Genomic DNA, 18,730 nt, shown 5'->3' on the forward strand with positions numbered 1-18,730 from the left:
TGGGCCTCCTCCAACTGCCGGCGCGCAGTGCTTGCGTGTCCCAGGGGCGCAGTTAGTTCGAAGCATCCCCTGGGATCACGTGGGCCATGGAGAGCCAATGGTAGCAGGGAATGCTTCATTCATAGATTTGACAGGAAGACCTGTCAAATCTATGAATACAATTCAGCCCTACAACTTCAAATACATTTTTTTTTTAAATCACATTTTTAAAATAACTATAAATTACATAAAATAACTATTTTAAACAATAATTTAAATTTTTGAAAAAATTAATTACAGTTTCTAACGGGGCTAAAAATAAACTTACCTTTCTTTAAAGTATTTAAAAATAATAAACCTGTGGGAAAAAAGTTTTAATTTTACTTAATTCACTTATCTTGTTAAAAGCAGGCCTTGCGACTGCATTTTACAAGCGTAGCTCCTGGAGACTTATCCTCCCGAAGAAAGCTGCAAAAAAAACAGAAGTTCCAGGTGTATGCGCTGCCTCTCCGGCGCACGCGTTCGACCTGTGAACCCCTTCCTTTAAGGGAACGGAAGATCCGGTTTCCCGCGCATGCGCAGTGCATGCACGAAACCGGCACTTTCGTTGGGCCTACGCGTGAGTACCCAGCCTGTACTCACCCGTGGGGACCCGAAGTTCTGGGCATGATCCCCAGTCGGGGGCCCAGCTCTCCCAACACCGGGAAGGAGAGGAAAAAAAGTGTCATTCTGCTGCTGTCGGAGTGGGATTGGCAGTTGTCTGGAAGCACCCCCACTTGCATGTCTTCCCCAACCCCCAACTCTTTCCTCCTTCATCATCGATGCTGCACGAGTTACTCATGAAGACCAAATTAGGAAAAAAGGGAACTTCGAAAAAGAAAATGTGTTCCCCTCAATACTTCACCTACCAAAAATAAGGAAAAGCTCAGCCCACATTATCCAGGAGATATAGGAATCACTTTAGATACAGGTTTAACATTGAACAGAAATTCTCCGATAGACAGCACATCTTCCTCAACCACCTTCTTCATCATCGAGGGGTACAGTTTTTCGAGTTGCACCCTCAACCTTCGGTCCCATATTCCTCTGAATTTCTCCATCTCACCTGAATATACGAAGCAGAATTGAGTTAGAATAATCGGCTACTGCCGCCCCCCCCCCACTCCCCATAAACTAGAATTTTAATAAAAGGGGGCACTCGGTAGAAAATGCTGGGGAGCAGGGATTCGGTTTCACACTGGCTGAATAAGTCGAATTCGGTTATTAGGACATGGGCTTACAAAGTTTCCCGGGATTTTTAACCTAAGTTTTGGGATTCAATCTGAAATTCCACCTGTTTGTAATATGGCCCACTGGTTTACAGTGATTGAATAAGTCACATTTTGTTTTTATTAAATGGAACTGTAGGTTTTTATTGGTGTTTTTCAGGGATTGTATTCTAAGGTTTCTACTCACTTTTCCTTGCTGATGACCCCAACTGTGTTACCCGATTTACTGGAACGGTACCAGTGATGAGGGATTTCAGTTAAGTGGAGGGACTGGAGAAGATGGGATTGATCTCTTTAGTGCAGAGAAGGTTAAGGGTGCTTGAGCGTCCATGATTATAATCGCTCAACCATCGGTGGCCGTGCCTTCAGTTGCCTCAGCCCTAAGCTCTGGAACTCCCTCCCTAAGCCTCTCCGCCACTCTACCTCTCTTTCCTCCTTTAAGACGCTCCTTCAAACCTACCTCTTTGACCAAGCTTTTGGTCACCTGCTGTAATTTCTTCTTATGTGGCTCGGTGTCAAATTTTTGCCTTATAACACTCCTGTGCAGCGCCTTGGGACGTTTTACTACATTAGAGGCGCTATATAAATACAAGTTGTTGTTGTAAGGGGAGATTTAATAGAGGTGTTCAAAATTATGAAGTGTTCTGATAGAGTAAATAAGGAGAAACTGTTTCCAGTGGCAGGAAGGTTGGTAATCAGAGGACACAGATGTAAGGTAATTGGCAAAAAAGCCGGGGGGGGGGGGGGGGCGGCGAATTTTTTTTATGCAGCAAGTTGTGATCTGGAATGCACTGCCTGACAGGGTGGTGGAAGCAGATTCAATAGCAATACTTCAAAAGGAAATTGGATAAATACTTGAAGGGGAAAAATTGGATAGCTCTTTCAAAGAGCTGTGACAGGCACGATGGGCTGAATGGCTTCGTTCTGTGCTCTATGATTCAATCCCTGGTCCTGATTATTTATGCCAGTACTCTGTTATGATCAGTTAGAACATAAGAACATAAGAAATAGGAGCAGGAGTAGGCCATTCGGCCCTTCGAGCCTGCTCCGCCATTCAATGAGATCATGGCTGATCTTCTGCCTCAACTCCATTCACCGGCCCTATCGCCATATCCCTTGAAGCCCTTACTAGTCAGAAATCTATCGACTTCTGTTTTGAATATACCCAATGCCCAATGACTGAGCCTCCACGGCCCTCTGGGTTAGAGAATTCCAAAGATTCACCACCCTCTGTGTGAAGAAATTTCTTTTCATCTCAGTCCTGAATGGCCTACCCTTTATCCTGAGGCTGTGGCCCCTGGTTCTAGACTCCCCAGCCAAGGGAAACATTCTCCCAGCATCCACCCTATCAAGCCCTGTAATAATTTTGTATGCTTCAATGAGATCCCCTCTCTTCTGAATTCAAGTGAATACAGGCCTAGTTTACTCAATCTCTTTGAGCCTTAGGACATTTGTAGGTGACTGGTCAGTGTGGGTGGAATTGGATTGTTCATCGGTTGAGGCCATTGTTCTTTCACCTTCGGTTCGGGCCTAGCCCGGTGCCACAGGTTCCTTTGGTCTGTGGCAGGAGGGACAACGGCAACTGGTCTCTGCAATCCAGAGCCCAGTGATATGTGTTGTACCTGCATATTGTTAATTGAACAGTCGAGGGCCCTCTGCTAGGAGCAAGGATGCTGCAGCAATTACATTCCAGGTTCTCCACTGTTGCTGAAAGTTATACCCAGAGAGAATATTCCAGAGAGTCTGATATAAAAGAAGCTATTGCATCGCCACACCAACTTGAATGTTTATCGGACAGAACACTAGGGAGGGGCTGCCAATGTGTACGCATTTGGAAGCTATGCCAACTGGACGTATTGCAAGAGGTTTAATCACATGACCTCCCGCTTCCAACCACTCCGCCCCCACTCTTCTGCCATTGGTTGGCAAACATGCCCATCCTTGGAGCGCACCATCTTCCCACTGCAATTGGAAAATGAACAGACTCTTCATCAGCCAATTGGAAAGTGAACAGACTCTTCATCAGCCAATTGGAAAGTGAACAGACTCTTCACCAGCCAATTGGAAAGTGAACAGACTCTTCACCAGCCAATTGGAGAGTGAACAGACTCTTCACCAGCCAATTGGATGATTGTTGACTACAGCCTTTTTCTCCCCATCTCCAATATTTTTATAGTTAATAATCCAAAGTGTTCAAAGAAATGGAAAAAAACACACAATTTTTTTTAATGCCATGATTTTTCTCCCAGGTTGCTTACAGCAGTATCTGGGAGATAAATCTTTAACTGGAGACTCCAGAACAAACCTGGTGGTTTGGCGACCCTGGCATGTGAATGCCCGGTAAGGGCAGGATATGACAAGACTGTGATGCCTTCCATGGTCAAACATTCTGCCAGTGCTTACTGTCTAGCTTCACATGTGAGGAATAGCCACAAGGGTGAGGCCCTGGTTAATGGCTGGCACCAATGGAACCGTACCCCAGTGTGAGTCCTCTATTCAGGAGGGGAGAAAACGTCAGGGGTAAATCCCAAGGAAATGCATGCAGAGAGAAGGCTCCGAGTGTTAGAATCTTCCATATTTCAAGAAACATCAATAATAAAACAGAACCATTTCATAGAAATACAATTGGTCCCTCATGCACATAGGGCTGTAGATCTTGGGGGCAAAATTGGGTCACACCCCCTTTGGGGCACTAACTTCACCAGGGCACTAAAAGTAGTGCCCCGAAAAAGTTAGCGCCCCCCCCCCATGCCCGAAATTCACTGGTAGCACCCCAAGAGGGAGGCGGGGCGCTACTGGAAGCGAGGGAGCTTTACAGGAGGCCAGGGACAGCAACGGGGGCAGGTGCTGGCAGGTGGCCAGCAACAAAAATGGCCGCCCGTCACCTCCCCTTTAAGTTGCGCGCTACGGCCGCAGGTAGACCCCCTTAACCCTGTCGGACTTAGCGTCCGGCGGTAAGTCAGGGGGCGCTACCAAAGATCGTGGCCAAGGTGCGGGGCTCTAATGGTTACCGCCGCCACTAACCTCCCACTGAATTTCGTGGGAGGCGGTAGCAGCACTGTGCCCGGGCGCTAGTTGCTTTGCACCCGGGCGCGGCGCCGCTACGGCGCCCGGGCGAGGCGCAAATCAACCAAATTTTTCCCCCCTTGACTTTATGCAATAGTATAAAACGGGTGATAGAGAATTGGCAGCCTGTTCTACATCTCTCCCAGTTTTTATTTCAATTGAAGTCAACAGAAATAAAAATGGGAAGAGATGTAAAACGGGCTGCCGACTTGCTGTCACCTGTTTTACACGATCGCACGAAGTCCAGATCTACCCCAAGGAGTCAAGAGCAGTGTCGTCTTCAGGTGAAGGCAGGTTAGAGGTCAAGGGTAATTGGACCAAGGAGTGCAGAGGCGAAATTAGACCCCATTTTAGTCATCCCTTCTGTCCTTATTTTTTAATCTGCTTCCATTATAAATTCCTATGTCCACATTTATAATAATTGGAACTCCCTATGTAAACTTGTCACGCTGCAATCACACCCTCCCACCAGTGACTGAGCTGTAGTGCCTCCACTGGGAGAAGGGTGTAATAGCATGGCCAGTTTCCAGGGGCAGTTTCCATTCTAAATGTGGATGTAGGGATTTATAATGGAAAAAAGTTGACAGGAAGTGCATGCAAAGAAAAGGGCCTAGAAATTCAGTTGGTTGCGCCAGCAGTTAGCGTCTTAAGAGAAGTGAATTTCGGGTGCTATGCGTGTAGCGCCCGGGCGCTGCGCAGTTTGCGCCTCGCCCCAAATTAAGTTGACCCTTAGCGCCGGCGCAAAGTTTAGCGCCCGCCCGGCTGCGCGCGCAGAAAATGACGTCACATCCTCGTGCAACACCCTTTACGTGCCCCAATTCCAAACTTCAGTCGGACCGCTCCATTGTGCGGCTGGCGGCCAGAGCGTTTGTAAAATGGAACGCAACACAGCCGACGCGGGCCCCGGGGAGCGCAAATTAAAGGGCACGTACCCTGCAGTATAAAGGGCAGCCATTTTGCAGCAAACACTCTTGTGCAACGGATTTCTGGACACACAACAAGGAGGAGAGCTAACTGGTTTCGTGCAGCAATAGCTCAGGTATTTTTGGACTCAGGCCAAAGCGCTGCAAGTGCCCTGTTGGAAATTTGACTGTTTGCCAGCATTTGATGGGGGTTGCATGGGGTGCCAACGCGGAGTTTCAGCGCCATGTGCGTAGGGCTCGCAGACGCGGGGTCAGAGGGGCAGCCCTGGCTAGAGGCAGAGGGGGCAACAGGCGTCGGCAACATAGGCCTTACCCAGTCAGGGTATACCGCCAGCAGCGCTCCTACCTCACCATGAGTGGCGCGCGATGTGTAAGAAGGCTGAGATTCCGAAAGGAGGTGGTTGCAGAGATCTGCCACCTGCTTCGCAGAGATCTGCGTCCAAAGCTCAGGTGCAGGACGTCTCTGTCGGTGGAAGTGAAGGTGACGGTGGCATTGAACTTCTATGCCACCGGCTCCTTCCAATCCGCTGTTGGGGACATAGCTAACATATCCCAGTTCGGCGTGCATCGCTGCATCCGCCAGGTGACCGATGCCCTTTTCAGAAGGAGACGCCAATTCATCTCCTTCCCCATGGCCCTGGAGAGCCAGCATCAGCGTGCAGTGGGATTTGCAAGACTCGCGGCCTTCCCCTTGGTGCAGGGCGCCATTGACTGTACGCATGTGGCTTTGCGGGCACCTCTGGAGCATGGCGAGCAGTATCGCAACCGGAAGGGCTATCATTCTCTCAATGTGCAGCTGGTGTGTGACCGCAAGCAGCGCATCCTGGCTGTCAATGCCTGCTTTCCAGGCAGCTGCCACGATGCCTTTATCCTGCGGCAGAGTACTGTGCATGACATGTTCGAGGCACAGCCTCCCCCAAGAGGATGGCTACTCGGGGACAAAGGCTATCCTTTGTGTACCTGGCTCATGACCCCGCTCCACGCGCCCAGGACCGCTGCTGAAGAGGCATACAACGAGAGCCATCAAAGGAGCAGAAACATCATCGAGCAAACTATTGGGGTCCTCAAGCAGCGGTTCCGCTGCCTTGATCGTTCCGGCGGATCTCTGCAGTATTCGCCGCACCGAGTCTCCCAATTTGTCGTAGTTTGCTGCATGCTACACAACCTGGCTCTCCGCAGGATTCAGGCACTGCCACCTGACGTTGGACCACCACCTCAGGAGGAGGAGCAGGAGGAGCAGGAGGAGGAGGAGGAGTACGTTCCCAGGAGGGAGCGACAAGGTCCAAGGGCCGTCCGTCGCCAGCTTATTGAACGTAACTTCTAAGCCCCCTGTCAGGGAATGCCTTGTGGCCATGAAGCAAGATGAATGCAGCCGCTCCGCAAGCCCTCAGCCGGCGAAGGCAACAAAGACTAACAAGAACAACCATGGACACTGTCTGAATAAAGATAAATTTATATTTGACAAAAATGAAACCCCTTCCCACATGAATCCCAAAAACAATCAACGGCCCCCACAAAAAGTGCAACAAACGACTCACTCCCACAACCTGGGGAGGAGTAACTCCACATTTGAACAAACCAGGCCTCAACCTCGGCCTTAACGCAAAAAACATACCCATAAACAAAACAACCATGGGCAAAATAAAGATGTCCACCGCCATATAAAATGAAAGCTGGCCACACCCTCTACTTAGTGGCCCGCGAGGGCGAGACCTTGTCCAGCCTTTTGGCGCCCCTGCCCGGCCTGCTGCTCCTCCGCAAGCTCTGCCCAGTGGCTGCTGCGAGGCTGGGGGAAGGCGCCTGAGGGTCAGATGTCCTTCCGCCAGATGGCCTTGGGGGGCGGCCTACACGGGCTTTGGGCCTCGAGGGGCCGGCTGTTGATTGGCGCACATGTGCATGCCCACCATCAGCTCCATGATACATTGTTGTATCCGATCACCCACGAGGGCGGGCTCTGTTATTTAGCCAATAAAATTGATATACCTATCAATTCATCCAATGAAAAGCGACGAGTTAGGAAAGTAACTATAGGTTTTTATTGGCTAAATAACAGAGCCCACCCTCGTGGGTGATTGGATACAACAAGGAGGAATGCCAGCCAGTCGACTACCTTTATACCTGGGCAGGTAGGTGGAGTCATGGGCAGAGTCAGCAGTGGTCAGCCCAGGTATATCAGCGTGACAAGAGGCGACCTCGTATAGTGATACAACAGTGTGAACAGTGATAACCATAGAGTAACGATATAACAGTGATAACTATAGTGTAACGATAGTGAACGATAAAAGTGGTTTACCACACTCCAGCCGCTTGCCGTTGACGCTCCACTGGGGGAGTGGCGGCGACGGATGGCGCAATGTGGGCAAGCTGGCGTATTGGAGGCGCTGGCTGGTGATGTCGCACGCTGGCACTCGCCCGGGCACGCACTGCACGATCCGCACCAATCAGCCGAAGGGCGGATCGCTGTGCTGCTGCAGCGTGGCGGGTGTCCTGGCGATGCCTGGCTGAGGCAGCGCGTGTGGCAGCAGTGAGTGCCCCTGTTGCCCTGGTCTGCGCCCGCATCACATCCGCCACTGACTTGACAGCATCAGCCAGCGACTCCATCGCCGGAGGCATCCGTTCCACTACCTCCATCATCATCCGGCCACTCTCGGCATTTGATGCCCCAAACTCCCGCACACTGGTCGCCAGCGACTCGATGGCCTCAGGCATCCGTCCCACCACCTGCATGAGCTCTGTGTGGCGGCGGTCCGAATCCTCGGCCATTTTGTCCAGCTGGCGCGCCTCCTCCGAGGTGAAGGTGGCCGGACTGGAGGCGGGACTCTCCCGCTGGGGAGCAGGGGTCAGAGCTAGGCGACCCTTGGCACGTTGCTGGCGCCGAATGTCCGCAGCAACTGCACTCACCTCCGATCCTTCCCCCCTCTGGGGGGGAAGGCTGCGGCCCACCCGCAGCCCTCCTGGGTGGCTGGACGCCACTGGTCCCAGCAGCTGCACTCCCCTCCGAAACTTGCTCCAGGCTCTCGTCCAGGGAAGACGTGTCCAACACTTCGCCCTCTGCTGCGGGACCCGAGTCCTCCCCTGATGGTCCGGGTTGCTCTTTCTCCTCCTCCTCCTCCTCCTCCTGTTCGGAGGGGCTGTCACTGGCAGCTTCAGGGAGCTCTTCGTCACCAGCTGAAAGCAGGAAGGCACAAGAGTAGCTTCAGAGTGAGGAGAGGGCGTCAGCGAGGGAGTCATGACTGGTGGCATTCAGCGCATTGGTGGCACAGTGGCAAAGGAGGTAGCTCGGATGCGCAAGTGCGACGAGAGAGGGCCAAAAGGCGAGGTCCTTACCATTGCCGGGCAGCGGAGGGTCGGCTTCTCCGCACGCTCTGGGCACAATCACGCGGCCTCCCATGAGGCCACTCACGCGCTCCTCCAGGGGAGTGAGCTTCTGGAACTTGGCGCGGCCTCCCCCGGTGATGTCGCGGCGCTTGCGATTATTCGCAAGTTTAGCCTGCAAGAGAAAGGACGGGCTCTAAGTACGGTGTGTAGCCGTGACGTAGTGTGCACTGCCTCCCATGGTGGAATAGCTTGGCCAGAGTGTAGCCCTGATCTAGTGTGCACTGCCTCTCATGGTGGAATAGCTTGGCCAGTGTGTAAAGTGCAGAATGTGCAATTGATGCTCATGACTGTCCCAAAGCTGCTGGCTGAGGGCTGCCCATTAGGCCTTTCAGGTCCCTTTGCCCATCATGTCAGGTGTACATGCAAGAATGAGGAGGAGAGTGGAAAGGGTACTCACCCTGACAATCCTGGTCAGGTCATTGTATTTCTTCCGACATTGCACCTTGTCCCTGGGGGCATCGCCGTAGGACGACACCCTGGTGGCGATCTCCCTCCAGGCTTTGGTGTAGACGCGGTGGGTGGGATTCCTGCCAGTGTCTGGGAACAAGATCTTGCGCCTCTTCTCCAATGCTGTCAGCATGATATCCAGATCACGCTCTGAGAAGCGCAGGGCACGCTCACGGGCCTTCTCATGCGTTGCCATGGCTCCTTGGGCTCAGCAGCAGTGTTGAGGCCTAGTTTGAAAGCTGCAGTGTGCAGGGCGTGGCAGCAGACCAAATCGTCCCTTCCCCCTTTAAGAGCTGGCCGGCGCCATGGGGTCTGCTGTCAATCAAAAAATGACCGCACCCGCGCTGCGCCCCGCCTCGGCGCTATCCCTCTGCACCGCCGGCTTAGCGCCTAAAGATAGTTGTGTAACGCCTCTTTTAGCGCTCCAGCAACCTCTTAGGGCGAAGCAACTGAATTTCGGTGAAGGGGGCGCAACTTTGGGGCGAGCGCTAAAGTCGGGCGGGCGCTAACGTTAGCGCCCCAAAACTGGCAAAACTGAATTTCTAGGCCAAGATCTTTTAATATATTATAAATGTAGTTAGGGAGTAAATCAGCAAACTGAAGTCTGTGTCAACTCTTTGGAAACAGTGGGGCTGATTTTTGGGTGGTGGGCGGAGCGATCGCAAACTTGCATATTTGCATTTTTAAGGAGACTCCCAGCAGTTTCGGGCGGGAGCGCTGCTCGCCTGTTTTATGCCCCGCGCCAAAATTGCCGTGAGTTGGACGTTGGTGGGAATGGGATGGCCAGTGCCCCACTGCCATTGTCATCCTAGTCCCGCCGGAAAACGGGGACAGAAATCGCCACCCCCACCCCCACCCGCTCCCTCAAATTTTCCCCAGAGCAATCTCACATTCAACTGATTTACCCTAGATTTAATGAAACTCAATTAAAATTCTTGGGAAGGTTTGAGAAAAACTGATGAGTAAAAGGCCGGGAACCCCAGTGGGGCAAAGCTCACCTCTGTGTGGATAAGGTCTAGAATTCCCACAGACTGTCGTTGTTGATAACTGTGTTCGATGCGGTCAGCATACCGTTGTGGTCGCAGCACAGATAGCAACCGTTCGGGGCCAGGACTGCCAGTAGGTTGTCAGCGTGGATTTCGATGCAGAAATCTAGGGGAGTATCGCCTGAGACGGAGAAAATGCCATTGGCTCCCATGGTCCAGAACTTCCTATTGTTCCCTGAGGAGTGAAACAGAAAGAGAGTTTTTGTCATGTGTGCTGCTGAATGACAGGATAATCTCACCGTTTTGGCGATCTTCATTTTGGGAGAGAAATAATAAAACAAAGCCAGAGATTTAAGAAAAAACAATGCAGGGCACCAGAGAATTGCAGCAAGGTCATGTCACTCAAATGCATTTACTGAGCATGTTCTACATCGCAAGCGAAGTGAGCGAAGGAAGGATGGCATTCTCGGGGGCAGATAGGGATGCCGGACAATGCCATTGACTTCAGTCCTCTCCGTTAACACGGTTCCCTAGCCATGGCTTCTATCCCCCTCCCTGGCCACTGCCTCAAGCTGAACAGACTGTTCGCAACTTCGATGTCCGATTTGAGCCTGAGCTGAGCTACCGACCCCATATCCTCTCCATCACGAACACCGCCTACTTCCACCCCTGTAATATCGCCTGTCTCCACCTCTGCCATAACCCATAATCTGCTGAAACCCTTAATAACACTTTTGTTACCTCCAGACTCGACGATTCCAATGCCCTCCTGGCCAGCCTCCCAATTTCCACCCTCAATAAACTTCAGCTCATCCAAAACTCTGCTGCCCGTATCTCAACTCACACCAAGTTCCGCTCACTCATCACCCCTGTGCTCGACCTTGTGTTCAAATCCCTCCATGGCCTCACACCTCCCTTTCTCTCTATCCTCCCCCAGTCCTCCAACCCTCCAAGAACTCTGCATTCCTCCAATTCTGGCCTCTTGTTCATCCCCCATTTCCTTCACTCATCATTGGCGGCCGTGCTCTCAGCCGTCAAGGCCCTGAGCTCTGGAATTGCTTCCCTAAACCTCTCTACCTCTCTCCTCCTTAAAATCTACCTCTTTGACCAAGCTGTTCTAATGTCTCTTTCTTTGAGCTGATTAGAGAGAGCCAACATGAATTTGTAAAGGGTAGGCCATGTCCAACTAACATAATTGAATTTTTTGAGGAAGTAACTAAAGTACTAGACAGGGGAATGTCTATGGATGTAGTTTATATGGACTTCCAGAAGGTATTTGATAAGGTTCCACGTAAGAGACTATTAGCTAAAATTAAAGCTCATGGAATTGAAGGCAAATTATTGACCTAGTTAGGAGATTGGTTAGGCGGTATAAGACAGAGAGTAGGGATAATGGGTAAGTACTCCAATTGAAAGGAAGTGACTATTGATTTTCCTCAAGGATCTGTGCTGGGGCCTGAACTATTCACTATATTTATTAATGACTTAGCTAAGACAATAGAGAGTCATATATCCAAGTTTTCCAATGATACAAAGATTGGTGGCATAGTAGTGTAAACGTGAGCATAACATTGATAGATTAAGTGAGTGGGCAAAACTGTGGCAGATGTATTTCAATGCAGGTAAGTGTGATGTCATCCATTTTAGACCAAAAAAGGATAGATTCGAGTATTTTTTAAATGGTGAAAGACTAGGAATAGTGAAGATCCAAAGAGGTTTAAGGGTCCATGTACACAAATAATTAAAGGTACAAAAAATAATCAAAAAGGCTAATGGAATATTAGCATTTATATCTAGAGGGCCAGAATATAAAGGGGAGGAAGTTTTGCAACAGCTATACAAAGGCCTGGTTGGACCATATCTGGAGTATTGTGCACAGTTCTGGGCACCACACCTTAGTAAGGATTTATTGGCCTTGGAAGGAGTGCAGCACAGATTCACCAGAATGTTACCAGGGGCCCAAGGGTTAGGTTATGAAGAGAGATGACATAAACTGTATTCCTTGGAATATAGAAGGGGTGATTTGATTGAAGTTTTTAGGATTTTGAAAGGGTAGATAGAGAGAAACTTTTTCTGCTAGTGGGGGAGTCTAGGACAAGGGGGCATAACCTTAAAATCAGAGCCAGGCCATTCGGGAGAGAAGTTAGGAAACACTTCTTCACACAAAGGGTGGTAGAAGTGTAGAACTCTCTCCCACAGAAAACAGTAGATGCTGGGGCTCAATTAATAACTTTAAATCTGAGATCGATAGATGTTTGCTAGCCAAGAGTATTAAGGGATATGGAGCCAAGGCGGGTGGATGGAGTTAAGATACAGATCAGCCATGATCTCATTGAATGGCGAATAGACTCTAGGGGCTGAATGGCCTCCTCCTGTTCCCATGTTCCAATGATTGGCTCTGTGTCAATCTTTATCTGATTATGCTCCTGTGCAGTGCCTTGGAACAATTTCCTACATTAAAGGCACTGACGTAATAAAACTCACTACGCACTTGGTTTGAGTATAAAACAAGCCTTTAATCAACTTGTTTCAGAACATGGAGGTCTAGTTGTACTTCACTAGTTCCTGTCTTACAAAATGTCCCTGGAAAGCTGGGCCCACGCCCGAGTATTTATACTCCTTGGACGGCGCCACCAGCTGGCCATCCAGTGTTATTTCATGAGTAGTTTCTTTATGAGGATGAGATTTATGACAGGCACTATATAAATGCAAGTTGATGCTGTTACCTTTTGCAGGTTCCGTTGGAGATGTATCATGTGCTAATGAACCCACACCTGTCACCTGACCTCCCATTGCCCCATCTCTAAATCCCTCTGCAACAAGCTTCCTCGGCAACAGCCAATCCCTCTTCCACATTTGGGGTTAAAGTTTGGAGATTGGCAGGGCCGCTTTAGTCATCCGTTCTCCCTGACATTGCGTGCAGACTTACCTTGAACAATAACTGGGGATGGTTTGAAAGGTCTGTCTGTTGATGCTTAAGCTGCACTCCAGAGCTGGAACCGGGCAGAGTGTGGAACCTTGTGGACAGAGGTTGTCGCCACATTAAGGACTGACACAGACTTTCATGCAAAGCATGTCTTACCTGTTATTAAAACACAGACTTCAAAATGTTCCCGTATGTGGAGGGATGGTGCGAGGGGTGCGAGGGGAGCGTTAGCAGGCTTAATAGGTTTAACCATAAAACAACAACAACAAGCATTTATGTAGCCCCTTTAACATAGTAAATCGTCCCAAGGCGCTTCACAGAAGCGTAATCAAACAAAAATTGACCCGAGTCACATAAGGAGACATTAGGCCAGGTGACCAATAGCTTGGTCAAAGAGGTAGGTTTTAAGGAGCGTCTTAAAGGAAGAGAGAGTGATGTAGAAAGGCAGAGAGGTACAGGGAGGGAATTCCAGAGCTTAGGGCCTCGTCAGCTGAAGGCACGGCCGCCAATGGTGCAGCGATGACATTTGGGGATGCTCAAGAGGCCAGAATTGGAGGAGCCTTGAGATCTCAGAGGGTTGCAGGGCTAGAGGAGGAAACAGAGATAGGGAGGGGCGAGGCCACTGGGGAATTTGAACACAAGCAGAAGAATTAAAAAACCAAGATGTTGTCAGACTGGGAGCCAATGTAGGTCAGCGAGCAGAGGTGGTGATGGGAGAACGGGGCTTGGTGTGAGCTAGGATACGAGCAGCAGAGCTTTGGATGAGCTGAAGTTTACGGAGGGTGCATTGTGGGAGACCAGCCGGGAGAACATTGGATTAGTCGAGTCTGGAGGTAACAAATGCACGGACGAGGGTCTCAGCAGCAGACGGGCTGAGGCAGGGACGGAGAGTCGGGCGATGTTACGGAGGTGGAAGTAGGCAGTCTTAGTGATGGAGCGGATTTGGGGTCGGGAGCTCAGCTCAGGGTCAAATCGGATGCCGAGGCTGCGAACAATCTGGTTCAGCCTCAGACAGTGGCCAGGGAGAGGGATGGAGTCGGTGTCCAGGGAAAGGAGTTTGTGGTGGGGACCGAAGACAATGGGCTGGATTTTGTCAATGGGGACGTGATGGAGGCGGGACATTGAGTTGTAGTCCTGCCTCCATCGACTTGTGGCCAACCCACGCTATTTTCCCTTGATTGACCTTGTTAAGCCCACCCAGGTTACTGGTTACTGGTGATGTCAGTGATTGACATTTCATCTGTCAAGAGCTTTTGACAGATGAAAAATCAGCGTTTGACAGCTCTGTGAAGCTGTCAAACACTGACAATCTGTCTTCTAACTTGAGTCCTTCTACTCAGACTCAGTTAGAGACCTCTCCAGACCAGAAAGCAGAATGCTGCAGCTTTTGACATTTCAGCGACCATTCTGCTTTCTGTGCCGGTGAGCTGAGGGACTCCCGAGAACTGAAGGAAGGAAGCCTGCAGGAGAAAGTAAAGGGAAGTAAAACTTATTAAAACACTTTACACTTACCTCACACACTTACCTCTGCACACATGCACCCATCACTCACCTGCACAACGGACATCTCGACCCCTCCAACCCCTTCAGACCGACGGTCCGCCTTGCTAACTTGGCGTGGTTCGGAGCCATCGGGAAGCCCACACTTCAGGGATAAAAATAGGGATTAGGCAAAAAACCTGTTAACAGGCAGTTAATTGGCACTAATCCCCTTCCCGCCTCGGGGAGGCGGCTCCCAGCACAGTTCGGGTCCCCACCTCCTGGGACATTGGCACAGAGGTGGTTTGGGGGCGGGATGGGTTCCTGCCCCCCGATTCTGCAATTTTCCCACCACTCCCGCCTCCAAACCCGCCTCCACGGGGCTTGGAAATTCGAGCCCAATGGCTTCGGTCTTCCCAATATTTAATTGGAGAAAATTCCTGCTCATCCAGTACTGGATGCCGGACAAACATTCGTTAGCGAGGGAACGGAGTTTGTGGCAGGGGCCGAAGAGACTGGCTTCAAGGTCTTCGTTACCGCGCTGCGTCAGACAATCACTTGCCTTGGAAGTGATAGAAGCCTCCTCCACAGTGTGTCAGTAGGATGGTTTCGTAGTTGACTCTGCTGCACTGTAGCTGGTCTGAGTGGCAGTCGGTGCTAATGTAACCGTGGTTACCACGCAGGATCAGGAATGGACGGTTCACCAGCCTCATAGAAAACTCCTCGTTTGGTCCTGAAAAAAAAACCCCCAAGAGACAGTCTTTGAGACAATGTTTGCAAGACGTTCCATTGTGCGCAGCTACAACTGGGTTATGCTCAATGAACTTTGCCCAGCTAACCGTTTGGACAAGGAGTGATGTAGGGCTAGAGAGATGTACTGAGTGGAGTTTCCCAGGGATCGGTGTTGGAGGTCCTACTGTTTCTGATCCATGCTAATGATCTGGATTCAGAAACGTAATATGTGATCAAATTGGGAGTTAACACTAAGCTGGAGGGGGAGGACCATAGAACCTGGCAAAACAGATAAGGAGCTATAGAAAGGCCTGGACAATATCTATTGTGTGGGCAGAACTATGGTGAATGAGATTCAACAGTGGGAAGTGCAAGGTCTTATATGTTGGAAGAAAAAAATGGGGAACATACTTTTAATTGAAGTGGCATGGGGAGAGGCTGAAAGAGATGTGGGAGTGACAGTAGACTCAACAGCAATCATGTCCAGTCATTGTATAGAGCTCTGGTCAGGTTTCACTATGTCCCATCGAAGGCCTCGGTAAGTGTTGGGGCCAGACTGAATGGCCAGGAGGTTGCTACAATGCCCTCTTTCTCCTCGTGGGGACCTCAGGGTCGTTACCACCATTTCCCAGGGCTTAGCACCACCTTCCCCATTGTTGGCTCCAGAAAGTGGTGGTAATGGAGTGAGGTCTACCTGGTACCCGGGACCTGCGCCCACCCCCCATTGCCGTTTACACGCGGCAGGCGGGGAGGAAGAAACCAGCAATGGTTTTTGGCAGGAGGGTGGGTCCCTCACTGGCTCCTCTGGTGCTGTAGCACCATCCCCACTCTTTGCATTGGTGGACTTCCTCTTGGGAGTGGGAATCCTCCTGGGAGCCCGCCATGAATCTCTGATGAGCCCCAAACCAGCGAAATGGGTCATGATTGGGGCAGATTTTGAGGAGTGTGTGAGGGGATAGACATCCCAGTCTTGTCAGAAGTCTGCCCCGAAGAGGAGAATCCCAGCCATAGAATACAAGAGCAAGGAGGTAATATAATTGTACAAAAACTTAGGTCACAGTTGGAGTGCAATGTACAGTTTTGAGTATCACGTTATAGGAAGGATAAAATAACAATGGAAAAGGTCCAGTGTAGATTCACCTGGAGATTACCAGGGATGGTTGAGGGATTACAGCTATATAGAGAGATCTGGGAAGCTGAGCTGAGAAGATTAAAGATGACCTGGATTCAGGATTATGAAGCATCATGATATAGAAACATAGAAACATAGAGATAGGAACAGGAGTAGGCCATTCGGCCCTTCGAGCCTGCTCCGCCATTCAATGAGATCATGGCTGATCTTCGTCTGAGATCATAGCTGATCTTACCAGTTCAGTACCCCGTCCCCGCCTTTTCTCCGTAACCCTTAATCCCCTTAGCCTTCAGAAATATATCCAATTCTCTCTTGAAAATATTTATTGAATTAGCCTTCACAGCCCTCTGTGGCAGGGAATTCCACAGGCTCACCACTCTTTGAGTGAAGAAATTCTTCCTCATCTCTGTTTTAAATGATTTGCCCGCTATTTTTACACTGTGGCCCCTGGTTCTGTGCTCCCCGGCCATTGGAAACATTCTCTCTGAATTCAGCCTGTCCAGGCAAGGTGGTAATAAGAGGGCACAAACTCAAGTTAATCACAAAAAGGATTGAAGGGAAGATTAGGAAAACATTCTTTACACAGAGGGAGGTTAGAATGTGGAATTCCCTGCAACAAACCTTGGTGAGACCACACCTGGATTATTGTGTACAACCTTGGTCTCCTTGCCTAAGGAAGGATATACTTGGCATAGAGGGAGTGCAATGAAGGTTCACCAGGCTGATTCCTGGGATGGGGGATTGTCCTATGAGGAGACGAGGACTATATTCCCCAGAATTTAGAAGAATGAGAGGTGAAACATATTAAATTTTTAAGGGGCTTAACAGGGTAGATGCTGGGAAGATGCTTCTCCTGGCTGGGGAGTCTCAAACTAGAGATCACAGTCTCAGGATAAAGGGTCGGCCATTTAGGACTGAGATGAGGAGAAATTTCTTCACTCAAAGGGTTGTGAATCTTTGGAATTCTCTACCCCAGAGGGCTGTGGAGGCTCAGTCATTGAGTATATTCAAGACAGAGATCAATTTTTTGGATATTAAGGGAAGCAAGGGATAGTGCGGGAAGGTGGAGTTGAGGTAGAAAATCAGCCATGATCTTATTGAATGGCAGAGCAGGCTCGAAGGACCGAATGGCCTACTCCTGCTCCTACTTCGTATTTTCTTATGATCAAACCATTGGTGAATAATACTTTTAAAAGGTTGCTTGAAAAAGAGGAATATTAAACCACTTGAGGAACGTTATATTTCTGGTTCTAAAACCTTCCTACCTTAAACTATTTCAACTCGTGTATTTTAAATCACTCTCACGAATGAGTCCCAATTTCTCATACCATCGAGTGTATAGATCCTCGCTTTGAAATCTAGGTGAGCTTTTAAAAACATGCCCGAGAAACGAACAGCAACCCCTGGCTTGCTAATTGCTTTTAGCTACTGGACTTTTCCTCAGTCTCAATAAAATCTTCGAAAGCACTAAGTTAATTTATTTTACAAAAGAGAAGCAGGCAAATAAATAACAGTAATATGATAAAGTAATATATTTACAATAGACATCCCTACACCAAACTCCTCAAGGGGAAATAATAATTAAAGGAATGCAACTGTAAGAATTATGCTAATCCATTGTAAATAATCTTTAAATAATTCATGTTTATTTTCCTTGAATTTGTACCACTGCGGGAGACTAATTAATCAAAACTGTTTCTTAAACAAACTACGTAGGTATGAGAGGCGAGTTGACTAAGGTAGGTTGGGAAAATAAATTAAAAGATATGACAATAGAAAAGCAATGGCAAACATTTAAAGAAATAATTCATAATTCGCAACGAATATACATTCCCTTAAGGAACAAAAACACTATGGGAAAAATGGTCCAACCGTGGCTAACAAGAGAAATTAAAGGTAGTATTAGATTAAAGGAAGAGGCTTATAATGCTGCCAAAAAGAGTAGTAAGCCTGAGGATTGGGAAGATTTTGGAATTCAGCAAAGGCAGACCAAGAAATTGATAACGAAAGGGAAAATAGAATGAGAGTAAACTTGCGAGAGACATAAAACGGACTGTAATAGTTTCTATACGTATGTAAAAAGGAAAAGATTACCAAAAGTAAACATGGGTCCCTTAAAGGCTGTGACAGGAGAAATTATAACAGGGAATAAGGAAATGGCAGAGAAATTAAACAAATACTTTGGGCTGGATTTTCATTGAGGAGTCGGGTAGGAGGCGGGACTACAACTTTCGGGGTTGTCGTCCCGCCTCCATCGAGTTCTAGCCAACCCACGCAATTTTGACCTGATTGACATTGTTGAGCCCGCCCAGCGGGCTCAGCAGGCCAATTAAGGGCCACCCGGCAACAGGTGACGTCACAGATTGAAATTTCATCTGTCAAGACCTTTTCACAGATGAAATATCAGCGTTTCA

At 49.1% G+C, this 18,730-nt stretch overlaps 1 protein-coding gene across 1 annotated transcript in view; it reads right to left on the reverse strand.

The window, feature by feature from the left end:
- Positions 1–914: 914 nt before the first annotated feature.
- Positions 915–18,730, reverse strand: part of LOC147105817 (fascin-3-like) — a 44,858-nt gene continuing 27,042 nt past the window's right edge. Inside the window, exons 5-7 of the mRNA XM_086010591.1 lie at positions 15,015–15,185; positions 10,060–10,282; positions 915–1,084 (exon numbers count right to left, since the gene is read on the reverse strand). Of these exons, the coding sequence (XP_085866717.1) occupies positions 10,077–10,282; positions 15,015–15,185 (377 nt within the window). The 3' untranslated portion in view covers positions 915–1,084; positions 10,060–10,076. The remainder of the gene's footprint in view (positions 1,085–10,059; positions 10,283–15,014; positions 15,186–18,730) is intronic.

This window comes from Somniosus microcephalus, chromosome 17 (assembly GCF_052327205.1).
Source record: "Somniosus microcephalus isolate GS21.2 chromosome 17, FLI_Smic_1.0, whole genome shotgun sequence".
Classification (NCBI taxonomy): Eukaryota; Metazoa; Chordata; class Chondrichthyes; order Squaliformes; family Somniosidae; genus Somniosus; species Somniosus microcephalus.